The sequence below is a fragment of the Coenobita brevimanus genome, chromosome 21, assembly GCF_032717465.1.
Source record: "Coenobita brevimanus isolate Jiangsu-jjx chromosome 21, ASM3271746v2, whole genome shotgun sequence".
NCBI classification, from domain to species: Eukaryota; Metazoa; Arthropoda; class Malacostraca; order Decapoda; family Coenobitidae; genus Coenobita; species Coenobita brevimanus.
The window spans coordinates 26,987,955-27,006,313 of NC_136974.1; the positions used below are offsets into that span (position 1 = coordinate 26,987,955).

The 18,359-nt window shown below is 40.6% G+C and overlaps 1 protein-coding gene across 1 annotated transcript in view; it reads right to left on the bottom strand.

Annotated features, from left to right (window-relative positions):
* Positions 1 to 210: 210 nt before the first annotated feature.
* LOC145392125 (calcium-activated chloride channel regulator 1-like) overlaps positions 211 to 18,359 on the bottom strand; it is a 65,348-nt gene continuing 47,199 nt past the window's right edge. Inside the window, exons 16-21 of the mRNA XM_080266576.1 lie at positions 12,845 to 12,906; positions 12,110 to 12,245; positions 9,211 to 9,353; positions 6,323 to 6,484; positions 3,016 to 3,255; positions 211 to 393 (exon numbers count right to left, since the gene is read on the bottom strand). Coding sequence (XP_080122702.1) covers positions 211 to 393; positions 3,016 to 3,255; positions 6,323 to 6,484; positions 9,211 to 9,353; positions 12,110 to 12,245; positions 12,845 to 12,906 — 926 coding nt within the window. The remainder of the gene's footprint in view (positions 394 to 3,015; positions 3,256 to 6,322; positions 6,485 to 9,210; positions 9,354 to 12,109; positions 12,246 to 12,844; positions 12,907 to 18,359) is intronic.

Consider the following 18,359-nt stretch of genomic DNA (forward strand, 5'->3'; position numbering starts at 1 on the left):
CCAGCGCCGTCCGATAGTGGTGAAAGTTTGAACTGAAGACTCTGGATACAGACAAACCTACTTGCGGCTGTGAGTTCAAACAACACCTGTGTGTGGATCTGTCCTGCATCTGGCATGGGTGTTGTGATGGAATCTTCTGAACTGGTGGGCTGTGTGCTCCCAGAGAACACCTGACCATACATGGAGTGTATCAGTTCTCGTGGGTTTGGTTTAGGTGTACTGGTTGCTCCCATGTGGGTCTGTGTCCTGCTTCCATGTGATTTGAGTGGCCACAACAGAGTACATGACATTATCTCTGCTTGAATCGGCAAGGAGAAGAATAGACACAGCCATGACCACCCAGAGTGATCTCTGGGTAAGGTGACTGGCAATTGTGAATGGATTTTCCTTCGTCTGGAATTGGCATTTGGGGATTTAGTTTCTTTGCCTCTCTGATTGTGGCAGCTCTTCAGCAGGAAGGTGTTATCGCGTGATGCATGATGAGCAAGTCCTACTTATATTAGGAAAATGTTCCAATATATTTCAACTCATTTCAGACGACTGTTACTGTGAATTAAAACAAATTGGCGTATTACCTTTATGGGTAGTAATTGAAGTTTGGTAGGCAATCTTTTATGTACTTAGGCGATTGCAACTGAAAGAACTGAGACAATTAAAGATACTTTTTGCCGCTGCATGTTACTATTCTGCTCTCTGTAGAAGAATATGCGGTAAATCTTAAATATAAGTAAATAGATAAATAACAAAATAAAGCTTATCCGTGATAATCAGGGGAAAAAAATGTCAAAATATCAGCTTCTAAATATATATTGTTATCCAAGCCAACTTGCAGTTTACATTTGACTTATACTGCATAAACTGTCACTCTGTTCTCATTTTCTCGCCAGTAGTATGTAATCATCATTACCTAGGCTATAAAAGACTTCTGTTACATTAGAAAGTGGTATAATCCAGCATGAGTCACTTAGTCTACTTAACATGAAAATACATGAAATTACATAGCCATATCTAAGTTGCAAATTTAAAACTCTGGCGGTGACCAAACCAAGCAGTACTGACACCACCAGTTATTTGTAGGTTTACTATAATAATGCGCAGTTTTTACTTAAATCTAATGTATAATGTTATGTATTAAAGCTATTACCTATTGTCCTATACATTCAGTACTAAGGATAATTAGGTGAACTGAAGTGAAGTGGTTTGTATGATGGTGATGATAATGATGATAATGATAATGATGATGATGATGATGGTTCAGTTTGCAGTTCATTCACCATAACTTGGCGGAAATTTGCATTATTTTGCAATTTATTCTCCGTAGCTTAGTGACAGAATTCGACAGTACTACGGCTCTACAGCCTTTCCATAACACGTTGTAGTGACCAGCACAATATTGTTGTGTTAGGCTCTTGTAATTTCCGAGAAGTGAAAATGAAAAGATGGGTATTATGACCCTTCGGTGAATCCATTAGATCACTAGATGATGAGTAAGGATTTGTAGCACTTGTTGAAATATATTATTCTTTCTCTCCATCGGCAGCAGTGTGATTCAAAATTTAGGAAAAGGGAATCTTACTAAAACTGGATGAGTTTGTATACATTATGGAACAGTGACAACGGTAGTGGAAAGCGAGATAATGAATGTATGTATAAAAACGATCTTGGCAAAGGAAGTGAGTATGGTGTGAGTGATATCAGACTGGGTTCATAGTGACCTGGTTCGTATTCAGAAAATATCTTAGCCAATTTCAGCGATAAACAAGAATCCCTAGCTTGTGCAATACTTATTATCATAGATGCCTCCCCCCCCCACCCCGTATATACTGTAGTCACTTTAATATGAACTCTAATTTGATTCTGAATTATTTAGGTAGGTGTCTGAGTGAAGACATGCATATATACTCTACAAGCAATTTTATAGAGAACTTGAGCTTGGCAGTTTATTAATAGGGTCCCTGGTGCCCAGTGTTAGGATCAATTCTGGCAACAAAGTGTGAAGCTTCGTCAGTTATTTAAGTTTGTCTTACATTATATAGCGTTAGACTTACATGTGACCCGCTTCTGGGCAGATTGGTTTTCACAATCCATCTGGGCCTGATGGAGCCTATCATGTATCTTGCAGGCATATAGACAGTAAAGGCACGTGCGGCAGGTTGATATCTTTAGTACATGCGATTTATTTCATATCCGGAATTTTGCTAAAGGTTTGCTGAGAACAGAAAATTACTGGAATACCTTTGACTGTAGCATCACTGGCAATCATACCGTTAAACTGAGAGGCAATTATATCACTCAAATTAAAGTTTTCCTCTTCATGTTGGCTTTTGGCAACCCCACAGCGTATATTTCCTTGTGGACCACTAGGTGACAATTGCCGTTGAACATATTACATTCTGCACTCACGTGATTCTCTCTTTCTCTCTCTCTCTCTCAGCCAGAGGACTTACATTTTGTTCTGAGTAACGCTAGACAATTTTATTAAACTTAGGAGAGACCCCTCGGGATGAAAGAGTCAGAAACAGATTCAGCTAATTTTCCACCTATTGTTCTCCACAGAAACAAATACTGTATCTACATTGCCCATCAGTACTTAGCCTCCTCAGTTCCATGACGAATTCTTTGCTTCATTCTTCCTGCCTCCAGACTGTTTTATTCAGCTTAGGAGAGACATTCCTAAGTACTGTACTAATCACATACAGGTTAAACTGATATGCTCACTACAAAAGTCTCCCCTCCTGAATATAAATTGTCTGCAATTAACTAGTACAAACCTTCAGGATTTATCACAATTTTAAAAAAGTTACAAAAATACACAAATGATGCAGACGCTACGACTTTTTACGTGGCCTATGGTTCCTTCTTCCTGGCATAAAGTACAGTAAGGTTAAATTATGTATTGTGTTTTTCACTCTATTGATAGTAGGATCGTCGACCATATGCCGAAACGCTTCTCACTGTGCCTCTCTCTATGCCTCTCCCCGTCCCCCTCTCCAGCCCCCTATCAACACTCCTCACCGTGCCGCTCAGGTTGCCCCTATCAACACTCCTCACCGTGCCCCTCTCCACCCCCCTCAGCGTGTTCCTCTCCCCTCCCCTGAGAGTGACGCCCCCCTCGCCCAGGTCCTGTACCCTGCGCTGCTTCCTGCGTGCGTGGAGGTATTTAAGGGAGCACGTGAAGGCCAGCAGCGCCAGGATCACCACCGCCAGCACCACCAGCACCATCAACCCGCTCAGGGCCTCCAGACGCTCCTCCTCCTGGAGGGAAAAAGGAGAAACACTCAAGATAATAATAATGATAATAATAATAATAAACATAATAATAATAATAATAATTTAGTAGTAGTAGTAGTAGTATTACCTCCGCCAACGAAGCTGGAGGAGGTTATGCATTCACGTATGTTTGTTGCTTGTCGGAATCTTTCGATTCGGCAAGCATGTTGGTCAGTACCATATATTTGTCTGTCAGTTTGTTTGTCTGCACCCTACAGGTCACAATTTTGCACCAATCGTTCTCAAAAAAAAAAAAAAAAAAAAAAAAGAGAGAGAGAGAGAGAGAGAGAGAGAGAAGGTTGATATCCATAAACCCTTGAAGCCTATTGATTTTCATCAAAATCGGTCAAAGGCCCTGAGTTGGGTGGGGGTTGAAACTCTTCAATGAATTTCAATGATATTTTGTGAAAGGTTGGGCCATGGACCAAGAAAGAATTGATTAAATTTGGGGACAGATCCGGATCCTATGTATCCCGCGCAATTTAAGTTCTCAATGAATTTCAATGAAATTTTGTGGAAGGGTGGGCTATCGGCCAAGAAAGAATTAATTAAATCTGGGGGCAGATGTGGATCCAATGTATCCCGCACAATATCTCCAAAAGTGTTCAGTGAATTTCAGTAAAATTTTGTGGAAGAGTGGCCCATGGGTCAAGGAACAATTGATTAAATTCAGGGGCGGATCCGAATCCCATGTATTCCACACAATTATATCCACGGTTCCTGATTCTGATCCTTTTCAATGGCAATGGCATTGGTGGAGGCATGCGCTCTCTGGTGTGTTCTTTAGTTATTATTATTATTATTATTATTATTAAGAACAATAATAGCAGCAGCAACAGCAGCAGTAGTAGTTGTAGTAGTAGTAGCAGCAGTAGTGGTGATAATATCGTATTGTTTGTATTATGTCGTGTATAAAGGATCCACCTTGCTTGCAGGCATCAGCCTTGGTCACCTAATGGCTGCTATCCACGCTGCTCGATCTCTGGCAGCCTCCCAGTTCAGTCCCTTATCCCTGAGGCCACACTCTATGACAACGTCCCAGGTCTTTTTTGGTCTGCCTCTCACAACCCTAACCTCGACGTTCATACTTTTCACTTTTCGCACTCACTTGTCTTCCTCAATCCTCTCCACATGCCCAAACCACCTCAATCTGCCCCTTCTTATCACAGCACCAATACACTCCAGTCCCATCCTTCCTCAGAACTCTTTAATCGTAAACTTAGCCCCCCCCCCACAAGGACTCGCATTCAAAGATGCACTACACATCCATCTAATCATTGTCATTTCTGTACGTTTGAGCCTACAAATATCCTCCTCCTTTACTGCTCAGGTCCCACTACCATACAGTATTACATTCTTAATACATGTCGCATACAAATATCCCTTAGCACGGAGGGAGAGCCCTCTCAGTGCCAGGAGAGGCAAAAGCTCCCTGAACTTCCTCCAACCATTTCTTACCCTAGCCACAGAGCTAGTTCCAGCCCGATCTCCAGCTTATAACATGTCCCCCAAATAACAAAACTGTTCCACACACTCAAGCGACTCATTAACAAGATCAGTCCTTTCATGCCTGATAATCTCTAGAATTTCTGTCCAATACACCGCACACATGAAATCAGCATTATCTCGCTGTCTAGCTTTAATACCACTACATCTCTTATGCACCCACTTATCAAAAACACTGCAGAAGATAATAGTTGAACTAACACGAGGCCAAAACTTAACATTTAAAACACAATGAATACACAATGTCAGGTGAAAAAATTACACTACCTGAGTACTCATAATATAAATATTTAAGTCTTATCCAAGTGGACTGCCATCGACCTGATGTTAATTATCTGCCTCTTTAAGCACTGATTAGCAGATATGACCAATATATATATATATATATATATATATATATATATATATATATATATATATATATATATATTATATATATATATATATATATATATATATATATATATATATATATATATATATATATATATATATATATATATATATATATATATATATATATATGTGTGTGTGTGTGTATGTGTGTGTGTGTGTGTGTATGTGTGTGTATAATTAACAAGGGTGTGAGATGTAGGAACTGCAAGAGTTGCATAAAAGGCTTGCATACATGGAGCATGGCATGTGAAAAGCAGTGTGTAAGTGAATGTGAGTCTGAGAGGGTGAAGTTCATGTTCTCTGGTGTCCCATTAGGCTTGTTCAGAGGACACTAGAGAAGGAACTTTGGTTCAAACTTTTCTGCAGAGATATTAGTTTCCACGGCAGTTTATTCAAGTTGCAACACGTATCCAGTGTACAGGACACAGCCCCCAATACCAAATAAGAAGAGAGTGGCAGCTTAGTCGGCTGTAACCACTCAAAGAGTACCGGTATGCGTGACCAAGCCCCTCACAACAATGAGGCAGATTGTGGCAACCAGTAAACTAAGCTCACTCGAGGGGAATAAGGCAGACGGAGGTTTTCTCTTGGAAATAAGATGGATTCGACGAAAAGGTCTGTTGACCACTGATACTCTACCTGTCCTGTCCCTGCTCAGAGGGTCCTGTCATTTTACAATGTACCCAGAGCAGATCTGGAAATACTCCATCAGACAGGGACATAAGTCAGTGAGAGAAAATGGAAAATCTTCGGACTGATTGCTATGAAGTGAGTATCTCACTGGCCCTGTGCTGTGCTACTTACCGTCTCTCACGTCATTACCTGAGGCCCAAAGTTCAGGTATAAATGGCAACAAGTGAAACTACTGCACAACACCTCTGCCATGAACGTCGGTAATACTTGCCTTCAGCATCTCTGGAGACTGGGGAATCTTACACAACAAGGTGCTGTATCTTGACAACAACAAGAGCGTTTGTATGGCATGTCAGTGTGTTCATGGAAAAGTACTGAACACATGATAAAACGGTAAAGCCTGTGTGGTTTGTAAAATATGTGAAACTCTCTCTATTTCTTTCTTTCTCTCTCTCTCTCTCTCTCTCTCTCTCTCTCTCTCTCTCTCTCTCTCTCTCTCTCTCTCTCTCTCTCTCACCTGCTGCTTCTGCACATACAGCCTGGGAGGGAAGTAGGCGGTGGCCAGGTTGGAAGGCACCCCGCTGTTGCCTGTTTCATCCCTGGCCCTCAGCATGAAGAACACCACTCGCCCCTCAACGCCCTCACCCACACCAAACCCATTCACGCCGTCCTCCGGCAACTGAAAGAGAGGGGAGTATAACTGAAAGGGAGAGACAAAGAGGGGTGTGAGGGAGGGGGAGGAGGAGAGGATGCAAATGAGAGAGAGAGAGAGAGAGAGAGAGAGAACTGTAATGAAAACAAAGCATCCTTCTCAAGACTGTGTTTTAGTTTGGGCTGCAACTATGATAACTATTCTGTGCACCAAAAACAAAGACTCCTTACAGTTTCATGAATTTCAAGAAGAAGAAACACTGTAAGAGTAAAAAGGAAGAAGTGACACTGTAATGTGAATAATTCGAAGCCACGATTAACCAAGAAAATGTTGTGTTTGGGGTGAGGGACATATTATTGGTGAAATAGGGGGTTTTCTGTGTGATTTATTTTGCTTAGTACATCTTAATCTCTTGTACGTTAGTCATATCGTTTCAATATCGACAAAATTTGCATCATTAATATACAAGAGGCGCAAAAGGCAAAATAAATCGCAGAGGAAGATGTGTTACGAAGAATTATGAAGCCAACGAAAATACAGCCCTGAGAATGAATGCTGGCTGGTTGTGTGTTGCTCCATTAATAAAACACAGACAGAAATGTACTGGTTATACTTTATGCAGTCTGAAATTTGTAGATATATTCATTCCAGTAATTTGTATGTGTACGGCAAGATATCCTCACCAAATGTTGATCTCTCAGTGACTCTGTGCATACGGTCCTCGAGACACCAACCCATGCATTCCTGTGTTCTCATTTATATTCTATGGTTAACAGAGCACACAGACACACATAGCTCGGTTACCTATATTAACTTACGGATTAGCTCTACATAATTTACCTCATTTTTCTCCTGTTTCTTTCATTGTTTTTATTTTTTACCACAGTGAAATATGGTCAGTATTTTTAGGTAATCTGTGCATCATTAGTATTTAAGCAGTACTAGCAAAATAAGCCTGTCTCATGCCTTGTCCTCTAGGAAGCCACACACCCACCCACCCACCTCCAGAAAACACACCCACCCATCAGCCCACCTATTCATCCATCCATCCATCCACCTCACTCACTCTGCCCATCTCACCCACTCCATCAACCACCCATTCGCCCATCATTCTGCCCACTTGGAAGTTTACACACACACACACACACACACACACACACACACACACACACACACACACACACACACACACACACACACACACACACACCACCTTTCACAGCACAGATTATTCCAAAAGCATCAGGAAAGTCATATTGTGTTTGACTGAATGGGTAGATTTAAGAGTAAGTTCAGGTATTTGATCGAGTCAGCGAGTTGTTTCGAGCCTATAGCTTCGAATTTTTTTTAATCCATGAATCAAGAAAATGAAAATTCGTGTCGGTGTTGTTGACAGCAAGTACTCCACCCACCCTGCTACCCGCCCACCTGTCCACCCACACTTCCACCCGACTCCATCAGACCCCACCCATCCACTCAACTACCAACCAACCCACCAACCTAACCAGACCCAGCCACCCAACTACCCACACACCCACCCTGTCCACCCATCCACGCAGCTCACCCACACACCAACCCCTACACCCCAAACCCACACCCACCCGCCCACTCTACCCACCAACCCTAACTACAACAATCCACCCCACTCAGCCTATCCCGTCCACTGCAACCTATTCAACGCACCCACCCAATCCACCCCGTCCTCCACCCCACCAAATGTGCCCAGCCCTCCCACTTCACTCACCTCGCCAACCTATCTCTTCCCTCCACCCTCCACCCCCACTCACTCGACCACCAAGCGCCACGCAGAGAATGATTTGCAAGTTCACACACACACACACACACACACACACACACACACACACACACACACACACACACACACACACACACACACACACACACACACACACACACACCACACACACACACACACACACAAAACCTTCAATACTATGACGCACTTTTAACACAATCCTTTCCAGTAGCAGGCAATCTCATTAAACTTAGAGGAGACAACTTTAAATTAAGGTGATAATGGAGGATATATTGAACGCCATTAGTTAGCAGAGAAAGGCTAAATAAAATCGTCTGTGGGTAACTAGAACAGGTTATGCAATATGTCATCATACTGGAGGGATTTCATGAATGCCTGGCCTCTGTGTTATATTAAATTCATTGCCTGACCTTAAATGCATGGCCTGACCTTAACTGCATAACCTGACCTTGAATGAATAACCTGACCTTTTGATACATGGCCTGACCTCAAGCGTATGATCTTCAATACATGACCTGGCTTTTTAAATGGATGATCCGACCTTTAACACATGACTTGACCTTATGTGTATCACCTTAAATATATGACCCGACCTTTAATACACGATCCAATCTTAAATGTATGACCCTAATACATGTCCTAACCTAAAATATATGACCTGAACTTAAGTATGTGACCTTATAAGCAGAGACTCATTTTATGTTCAGGTATCTATGTCTCTCTCCATGCCGAATGTAATCGTCTGGCGTTAGCAGATATAAAAGCTTAAAGCTGTACCGACCACAATACGGTTAATGATGTCAGTATAAAAAAATAAAAAATCAGTTTCCTATGACACATTCTTAGTGGAATAATACTGTTTGAAGCTAAATGATATAAATAATAGAGTTATCTCGACCATATAAATCGTTTGGAGTTAACTGGAACAAATTACTAGAGTTGGTCCGACCATAGGAGAATGAAGGACATGACTGACCTTGAGCGTGAGGGTATGGGCGTCTCCTGCTGGCTTGGGAGTCAGGTCACCAAATGTCAGGTGGTGCTCCTCGATCTGGTATCCCCTGCTGAAGTCTTCCACCAGCAGGGAGGTGTAGTGGTAGCGCAGGTCAAGGATGGACGCTGGGGGAGAGGGGGAGGAGAGTAAAGTTGTGGACTGAAATACATCTTTAAGGTGGTCCATTTGTAACGCCCCTCTTTCATTCCACCAGACGACTTCTCCCATGTTATCAGTGTCTATCCCTGCATCATTTATTCATTTCCTACTCCCACTGCCACACCCACGCCAGCAGACAGGGCCGTCCCCACAACACATAAGCTACGGTTAAGTGATGTTTAGTGAAGCTAGTTACAGACCTTCCTATGTACGAGTATTTGGTCTGAACAGTCGTATTGCTAAACGTAAGACCACAAAACGAAAAGCAAGGTCCAAATTCACATCACTATTAAAGCACATGATGAAAAATAAAGGAAGTTTGACCTTACTACCTCACTGCTGAAGGTGCTGAATAAAATAGAATGCAGTCCGACTATTTCCTGTCCTCAGATTTGTTAAGTTGATCGTATAATATTTCAGGCTTAAGTACACCTTCCATTACTAACTTATAATCATACGGTCTTGGGTATCTTATATTTAATCCCATAACGGCCTTAGTGGTAAAACTGAATGTGCAAAGGTCTAAGCAGGCTCCATTTTTTCATGTTCTTTTTTTGTCATTTATGGAACGCCTGCGGGGATTTTTTTTGATTGGTCTGCATCCCACATTACGGAGTTCAGTCAGCAATGATACAGGGACCAGGGACATTCCTTCTTTGTCAGGTGTGTCAAAAATTATCGCCAGAAATCGGTTTTATAAAATGGCGCTAATATCAATACGAAAGTAAGCGAAGATGAAAGCAAAGTCTCTCATTTCTGATAGTCATTTACAGAACAATAGTAAGGTCCGCATTCTCGTTCATTAAGGAGGCTCCCTAAAACCTTTTCCTAAGCGATTTATTTTGCTTAGTAAAGGAAACTCCCTAACACCTTTTCCTAAGCGATTTATTTTGCTTATTATACGTTACTGTGCACTTCTGTGTTGCTTAAATCATTCTAATATCGCCATAATCTGCATAAGTAAGGTACAAAAGGATAAAAATCAGCCGCATCCAAAAAATAAATCGCTGAGAAAAAGGTGCTAGGGAACTGAGAATAGGGGCTTAAGTGTTCAGTGTTATTAGCCTGCATCCCACACTACGAAGTGCGGTTAGCAGTGTTATAGAAAAAATTAATCATGCTTTTATTATTAACACATACTTCAGAAAATATCGTAAAAAATAGAGGCTTTCTTTAATACCTTCATGTGGTTAGTTTTAATAATATGGCGCTGATTTTGTCTTATATTACTCTCTCTCTCTCTCTCTCTCTCTCTCTCTCTCTCAGCAACTCTACAACAAGGAAAAACAGACAGAAAAACGAGAGAAAAACAGACCAAAAAACGAAAGAAAAACAGAAAAAACTCAAAGCCATAGAAAGTACACAACGATGAAAGGACAGCAAAGAAACGAACCACAAAAAAGGATAGATGGAAGAAGTAAAGGCAAAACACAGGCAAGAAAAATGAGACGAAAACAATCAAGAGAAAAAGAAATCCATGCAGAGAGTCAGAAGCGAAGGCAGACAAATCGGGATGTATTTTGGAAACAAGAAGATAATGCCAGAAAAAATATCAATCGAAAAAGAAGACAGACGGAGAAAAATAGAAGGAAGTGTAATTAGAAAGAAAACATACTGATACGAGTGAATAATGAAGAATGGTGTGGAGAAAGAAATTATATATGAGGAAAATGATATGAGTGCACAAAGATTTTACTTGGATTATGGTTTTAAACTCTCAAAAGTGGAAATAATTGCAGGTGTTACTCTACAGGGAATATTTCTCTTATAATGAACAATCCAGTTACCAGGATCAAAGACAGGCTTCACTCTGATAAAGGGGTCCAATCCCATCTTTATCAGGTGAAGGAGCCACCACCAACACATGGTCTACAAGTCTTAGTCAAAGGTCAAAATTCCAGTGCGAGAAGGAGACCGAAAAAGACCTGGGACAAGGTCATAGAGTGTGATCTCAGCGATAAGGGACTGAATAGGGAGGCCGCCAGAGATTGTGCAGCATGGAAAGCCGCCAGTAGGTGACCAAGGCCGACGCAGGCCAGCATGTTGCGTCTTCATAAACGAAACGAAACGAAACGACCTCATACAAGAAATCAGGGTTCAAATGCCAGAATAAAAGATTAACCTTTTGGGGATGAGAGAAATCTTATTATTTTTTTTTTTTTTTTGGCTGGTGTTAGTTGTTTTTAATCGGCGTAGAGCTTTCTTATCATGCTGTAAGGGTCAAGGATTTCTTCATCAAATAAATGGGTTTCTAGGCATCATTTGCCATGTTACCCAGATCCAATATTCATGATTCCAAGGGTCAAGATCAAAGACTTCAAGCGTCAGTCTAAAAGGTGCAGGAAAATGGGGAATGGAGAGACAACAGAGAGAGAGAGAAAGTATAATTCACACGAAATTAAAGAAGAAACAGCAAATGAAGAACAAGGGTGAAAAATGTACCAAAACTGTGAATAATGAATAAAAAAAAGAGGTTAAGACAGTCCTAATGCCTGTACAGATATCATCGCCTGTGTTGGCAGATGCAAGTGCGACTGGGGCGTCAGGAGGAGGAGGGAGAGGAGGAGGGGGAAGAAGAGGGAGAGGAAGATTAGAAGAAGAATAAGCAGAAGAAAGGAAGGAGAAAATAATAAGAATAAGAACAAGGAGAACAAGAAGAATAAAAAGAAATATGCATAAAAATGATAAGAATATGACAAGAAGGTGCCAAAGAGCCTCGTACCAGTGCCCGTATACTTATCATCGCCCGTGCTGGTAAATGCTAGTGTCACCGTGGCTTCCATTGCGTCGACCTTCACCACTTGCAGGTCCTTCACCATCCCCGGCGCCTGAAGGTCACCAGACACGTAATTGCGTACCTGGGGGGTCAAGTCAGGTCAGGCTAGATCAGGTGTGTGTGTGTGTGTGTGTGTGTGTGTGTGTGTGTGTGTGTGTGTGTGTGTGTGTGTGTGTGTGTGTGTGGAGGGAGAAGGAGGTCAGGAAGAAGTGTATGGGAAGTAGACAGGTGTGTGGGAATTAGGTGTACTGGTCGGGACGTGGCACTTATGTACAGGTGTATGGGAGTTAGGTAGGGGTGTAGCGGGCAGGTAAAGATGTAGGGGAGTTAGGTAGAGGTGTAGGGGTTAGGCAGAGGTGTATGGAAGTCAGGTAGGGGTGTAGGGGTTAGGCAAAGGTGTATGGAAGTCAGGTAAGGGTGTAGGGGTTAGGCAAAGGTGTATGGACGTCAGGTAGGAGTGTAGGGTTAGGCAAAGATGTACGGAAATCATGAAGACATTTTAGAGATGACTTAAGTACTAATACAATCCAGCCATTGTACTTACGTCTACTACTATTACAATTATCACAGCTAAGAAAATAACCATACTACACCTTCACCATAATTACCATGACTACTAACTGCACTATACTACCATTTCTCTCCACCACAAGTACCACAACTACCACAATCACCACTTACCTTGAATATCCCTCCAGACACCACTCTTGAAAATCTCTCCACCTTGTTCACCGTGTTCACCCCTATCACCCCACCCTCCTCGTCTTTCTCCCCCGCCCTCCCTTCCTCCTTCCCCTCCCCTCCCTTCCCTCCCTCAACCTCCAGGGGTGGTTTGAGGTTCCTGGGGTTGAAGGCGGAGGTGGGGGCGGGGAGGGAGTCTTCGGGGAGAGGGAGGGGGAGGGGCTGCATGGCTGAGGAACCGAAAGGGGGATGATGATGATGATGTTGATGGTGATGAGAATGGGAGGGACTGGAGGGATAATGGGAGGAGGGACTGGAGGGATAATGGGAGGAGGGATTGGAGGTACTGGAGGAGGAGTGGGAGGGTGGAGTGGGGGAGGGGAAGATGGTGGCTGAGTAAGGGGTGGAGGGAACTTCAGGTAACTGGTCACCTGTAGGGATAAATAAGGGAAAACATTAATTACATTTCATATATTTATACATAACAAAGTATAAGAAATATTAATAGTATGTCTTATTACAGTACATACATATATAAACATGTAAAAAAATCGTGAAAACATGCGCTACACTCCATTTACGATATATTGACTGACGCAATGGATTCTCAGCAACTGTACAAGGCTATACCTCACATGTGGCCCCTCCAGCTTTACTCATTAACAGCCAGATACTGAAGGAGGTGGACACGATACGCTTTCTATCTATCTGTTTATTGCCAGACGTCTTAATCCCGTGAGGGGTGGCCACACACAAGTCGCCTCCATGTCGCCCAGTCCCCGTTCCATTTCACTGCCCTGCTTCCAGTTTACACCCCCCTCTCTCATATAGCTCCATTCCATCCCCCCATCTCATCCTTGGCCTACCCCTCCCTCTTTCACTTTCCCCAAGTTAAAGTACACACATTCTAATTTCTTCAGTATAACGAAGCCTTTATCAATCTCTCCTTGTTATCTCTTCACAGTGTTTTACTCAACTCAGGAAAGAAGTTTTGAAATAGAGGGGTTTGATATAATACTTACCTTTTCAGTACTTGGGTGCTGTCCCAAGATATTTAAAACTGTGTGGTGGTAGCAAGAAGAGAATAGCAAAAGCATCATCGTACTGAAGGGGTTAACTTCTTCACTGGCCATTGTTGTACTCAAGAAATTTATCATTACAAAGAGGAAGTATGTGGTTCAGGAAAATTGGAAACATATCAGCTTTCCTTAACCCCATCGATTGTGAAGACGTCATGTGTGTGTGTGTGTGTGTGTTCTTACCTAATTGTTCTTACCTAATTGTATCTTTACAGGAATGAGTCAAGCTCGTACTGTCCCGTGTCTTAAACCATATTTATCGTACATATCCTTAAATCTGTGAATTGTTTTGGCACACACTATTTCATTTGGTAGTGCATTCCATTGATCAATTGCTCTGTTTGGGAAACTGAATTTCCTTACGTCTTTATCACCTCTCTTCTTATGCAGTTTTTTGCAGGGTCCTCTTGCTGATGCTTCTCCATATGTTAAGTAATCATTTATGTCTATTTTCTCCTTCCCTGATATGCACTTATATAGCATTATCATGTCACCTCTTTTCCTTCTCTCCTGTAGTGTTGGTAGATTCAGTTTATTTAGTCTTTCTTCGTAGCTTAGGTCCCTTAAGCTTGGTATCCATCTTGTAGCGGCCCTTTGAACTTTTTCAGTCTTGTCTATGTGCTTTTTGAGATGAGGACTCCAGACTACTGATGCATATTCCAGGGTTGGTCTAATGAATGATGTTATTATCCTTCTTAGCATGTTTTCATTTATGTATGTGAATGCTATTCTCATATTTGGAAGCAGTGTATACTGTACATGTTCCGTACCTTCTCGCTGATGTGGTCAGCCGGAGATAGTCTGTTATTGATAATCACACCTAGGTCTTTCTCTCTTTCTGATGTGTATAGGGTGGTATTTCCTAACTTATAATCCCAATCAGGTCTTTTTCCACTTTTACCAAACTTGATTACATGACACTTGTCCACACTGAATTCCATTTGCCATGTACTACTCCATTCATGAAGTTTATTTAATTCTTCTTGTAGCTCTTTACAAGAGTCTGTGTTAGTAATTCTCCTTTGTATTTTTGCATAATCTGCAAACATATTCAGATAGCTCTCATTTCCAGTGTTACTGTTTATATCATTTATATACACCAAAAACATGATTGGTGCCAGCACTGAATCCTGTGGTACTCCACTAGTCACTTCTTTCCATGATGAGTAGTTTCCTCTTAGTACTGTTCTCATTTCTCTTTTTATGAGAAAGTCTTGCATCCAACAAAACAGTTTGCCTCGAATTCCTCCTTGATGGTACAGTTTCCATAAAAGTCTTTGGTGTGGTACTGTGTCAAAAGCTTTCTTGAAATCTAAATAGATACTGTCCACCCATCCTTCCCTTTCCTGTATTGTGTTTGTTACTCTGTCATAGTAGCTCAACAGATTAGTAACTCATGATTTTCCTTTTCTGAAACCAAACTGTCTTTCTGTTAACATACTGTGTTCTTCTAGATGATTTACCCAAGCTTTTCTTATAAGCTTTTCTAATACCTTGCTTATAACACTGGTCAGTGATACTGGTCGGTAGTTGAGTGGATTTTGTCTATTTCCTTTCTTGAATAAGGGGACAATATTTGCTTTTTTCCAACTATCAGGTAGTTTACCTTGACTCAAGGATTTCTTGAAAATTAAAAATAATGGTTTACTTAACTCCTTTGCGCATTCTCGTAATACCCAACATGAAATTTCATCAGGACCACTTGCTTTTCCTCTGTCTAATTTACTTAACTCCTCCTGTATTACTTTTTCTGCTATTTGTATATCTGGTAGTATGTGTGGACATGCATGTTCCACATAGTCCCTCTCAAAATTTTTTTCTTCTGTAAAAACTAATTGGAAATTCTTATTTAGTGCTTCACAAATATCTTTCTCTTGTGTATAAGTGATTCCCTCGTCCGTAATGGATTGTATTATATCTTTTACTTTGGTTTTGCTTCTGATATAGCTGTAAAACAGCTTTGGTTGATCACTACATTTATTTATTATATCCTCCTCAAACTGTTTTTGGGCTTCCCTCCTTATTCTTGTATAATCGTTTCTTGCCTGTTTGTAATTATTATACGCCCTTTCACTATTGTGTCTTCTGTATCTATTCCACAACAAATCTCTTCTTTCTTTTGATTTTTTACATTCTGTATTGAACCATTTCTGTATTTTCTTATCTGCTTCTTTGTGCTGCGGGATGTACTTCTGGACGCCTATTTCATAAAATTCACAAAAATTTTTATATGCAGCATTTAAATCTTGTCCTCTAAGCTCATTTTCCCAATCAACTTCTAAGAAATACTTCTTTAGGTCTTGATAATTTCCCTTTTTATAGTTTAGGCTCTTTTTGTAACTGTCATTGCTGTTTACTATGTCATATGCTATCCTGAAGTTATAATTTAGTACTGCATGATCGCTTTTGCCGAGTGGAGGGTGATATATTAAACTGTCAGTATCATTTTCTTGCCTGGTAAATATTAGATCTAGCACTGAAGGTACATCAAGTCCTCTTTTTCTGGTGGTTTCCCTCACATGTTGCGTTAGGAAGAACTCTTGTACGAGATCCAGAAGCTTTTGGTCCCAACAGCTTTCTTGGCTAGTTATATCTAGAGTATTCCAATTTATATTTGTATTGAAATCCCCAGTTAGTATAATTCTTTCCGATTTCTCTTCCATTTTATGTAGTAATGATCTTAAACTCTGAATTGTACTCTCTGCCAGGTCCTCATATTCGTCTCTTTCCCATGTGTTTGATCTGGGTGGCATGTACAAATTGGCTACAATTACTTTACCTTCAGATGTGTTGATCTCTGCTGCAATCAGTTCCACTTGTGATGGTATATCTAGTTTTATTTCACTGACTTTTATATTTTTCTTAGTTAATATTATAATTCCTCCTCCTTTTTTTAAATTTCTGTCTCTTCTCCATATATTGTATTCCTCTAAGTTTTGTATGTTATTGGATATCCTTGGTGTTAATTTTGTTTCAGTTAGGCATATTATTTGTGGTTCATTTTCTCTGACATAATCATTCATCTCTAATAATTTAGATACCATTCCATCCACATTTGAGTACATCAACTTTATCATCTTGTTTATATAGGCCTACTTGTCATGACATGGTTCTACTTCCTTCCTCCTTTTTATTCCATCCTGTTTGTGTACCACTTTCGTACCTGCAATCCTATTACTTTGTAAAAAAAAAATTTTCTTCTCTTCTGATCTTCCCTCATTTTTTGTTTTGGCTTCCTCCCTTTTCTCTTTCAGTAATTCCAGTTCCTCTTGTGTTAGGCATCTTTTTATCCATACATTTTTGAACTCCTCTTTTTCCATAAGATTCTTTGCATTTTTTAGTATCTCTTCCACAGTGTTTACACTCTGGAAAGTCACCTTTAGAGGTCTTGTCTTGCTTTTCTCGTATTTCCCTAAATTTTTGTGTTCCTCTATGTCTTTATTACAGATTTCCTCTGATACTTCTTTCAGTAAGCTCATTACATTTGCCATCTCCTTTTTGTCTCTAGTGATCTTGTTTTTTAATTCTTCCTCTTCTATACCAGTGATTACTATAGATTTGTTTATATCTACTGAATCTCTGACTAACTTTGGATTGTTTTGGATTATTCTTTTCACTTCCTTTTTAATGCTTTTTTCCTCCACCCTTGTTTCTAAGTCTTTCTTTACTTTCACCATTTCAGCATACGTGGTTTCCACATCATTTTTGTAGCTTTGCACAGCTTCATTCACCTGTATTATCTTCTCCTCAATATCACTGCTCTGGTCAATAAGACTGCTTACTTGCCTAATTGTCTCTGTGTCATTTTTGAACTCTTCCATAACACTCTCGTGATTGACTACTGTACTTGCCATTTCACTCATTTTCTTCCTAAGCGTACTCAATTCCACTGTTAGTTCATTGATGGTTGTGTCTTTCTTATTGGTCTCCCTTCCTAGTTTTTCTATTTCTTCCTTTTGCAAGTGCATCTGCGTCTTTATTTCATCAATTTCATTTTTGAAAGCCATTTCTAGTTTGTGTACACATTCAACCAGTCTATTGTGAGTCTCCACTTCAACCATTTCTTGGTAGAAATCATCATTTTGCTTTTTACCTTTATCCCTTTTCTTTTCCAAATTTGCTTTACTATAGTATGTATCCATTTTGCAATACTAAAAGAACAGAGTATGTACTTACAGAGTATGTACAGTAGTCTAAACAAACCTCAGTTGACTCAGCGCATTTTTTCCTCGTGGTTCTCTTTTCTGTTTGAACAGTGTGTGTGTGTGTGTGTGTTTTCATTGCACTACCAGACGCTTTTATTCAGGAGAGTCCCCTGGTGATGACAAGGTTAGTGAAGAATTACTATATAACACTGGTGATGAATAAGCTAGTAATGGATTCGTCTAACGCTGGTGATGCGTATGTTGGCGAAGGATGAAACTAACGCCTCCGAG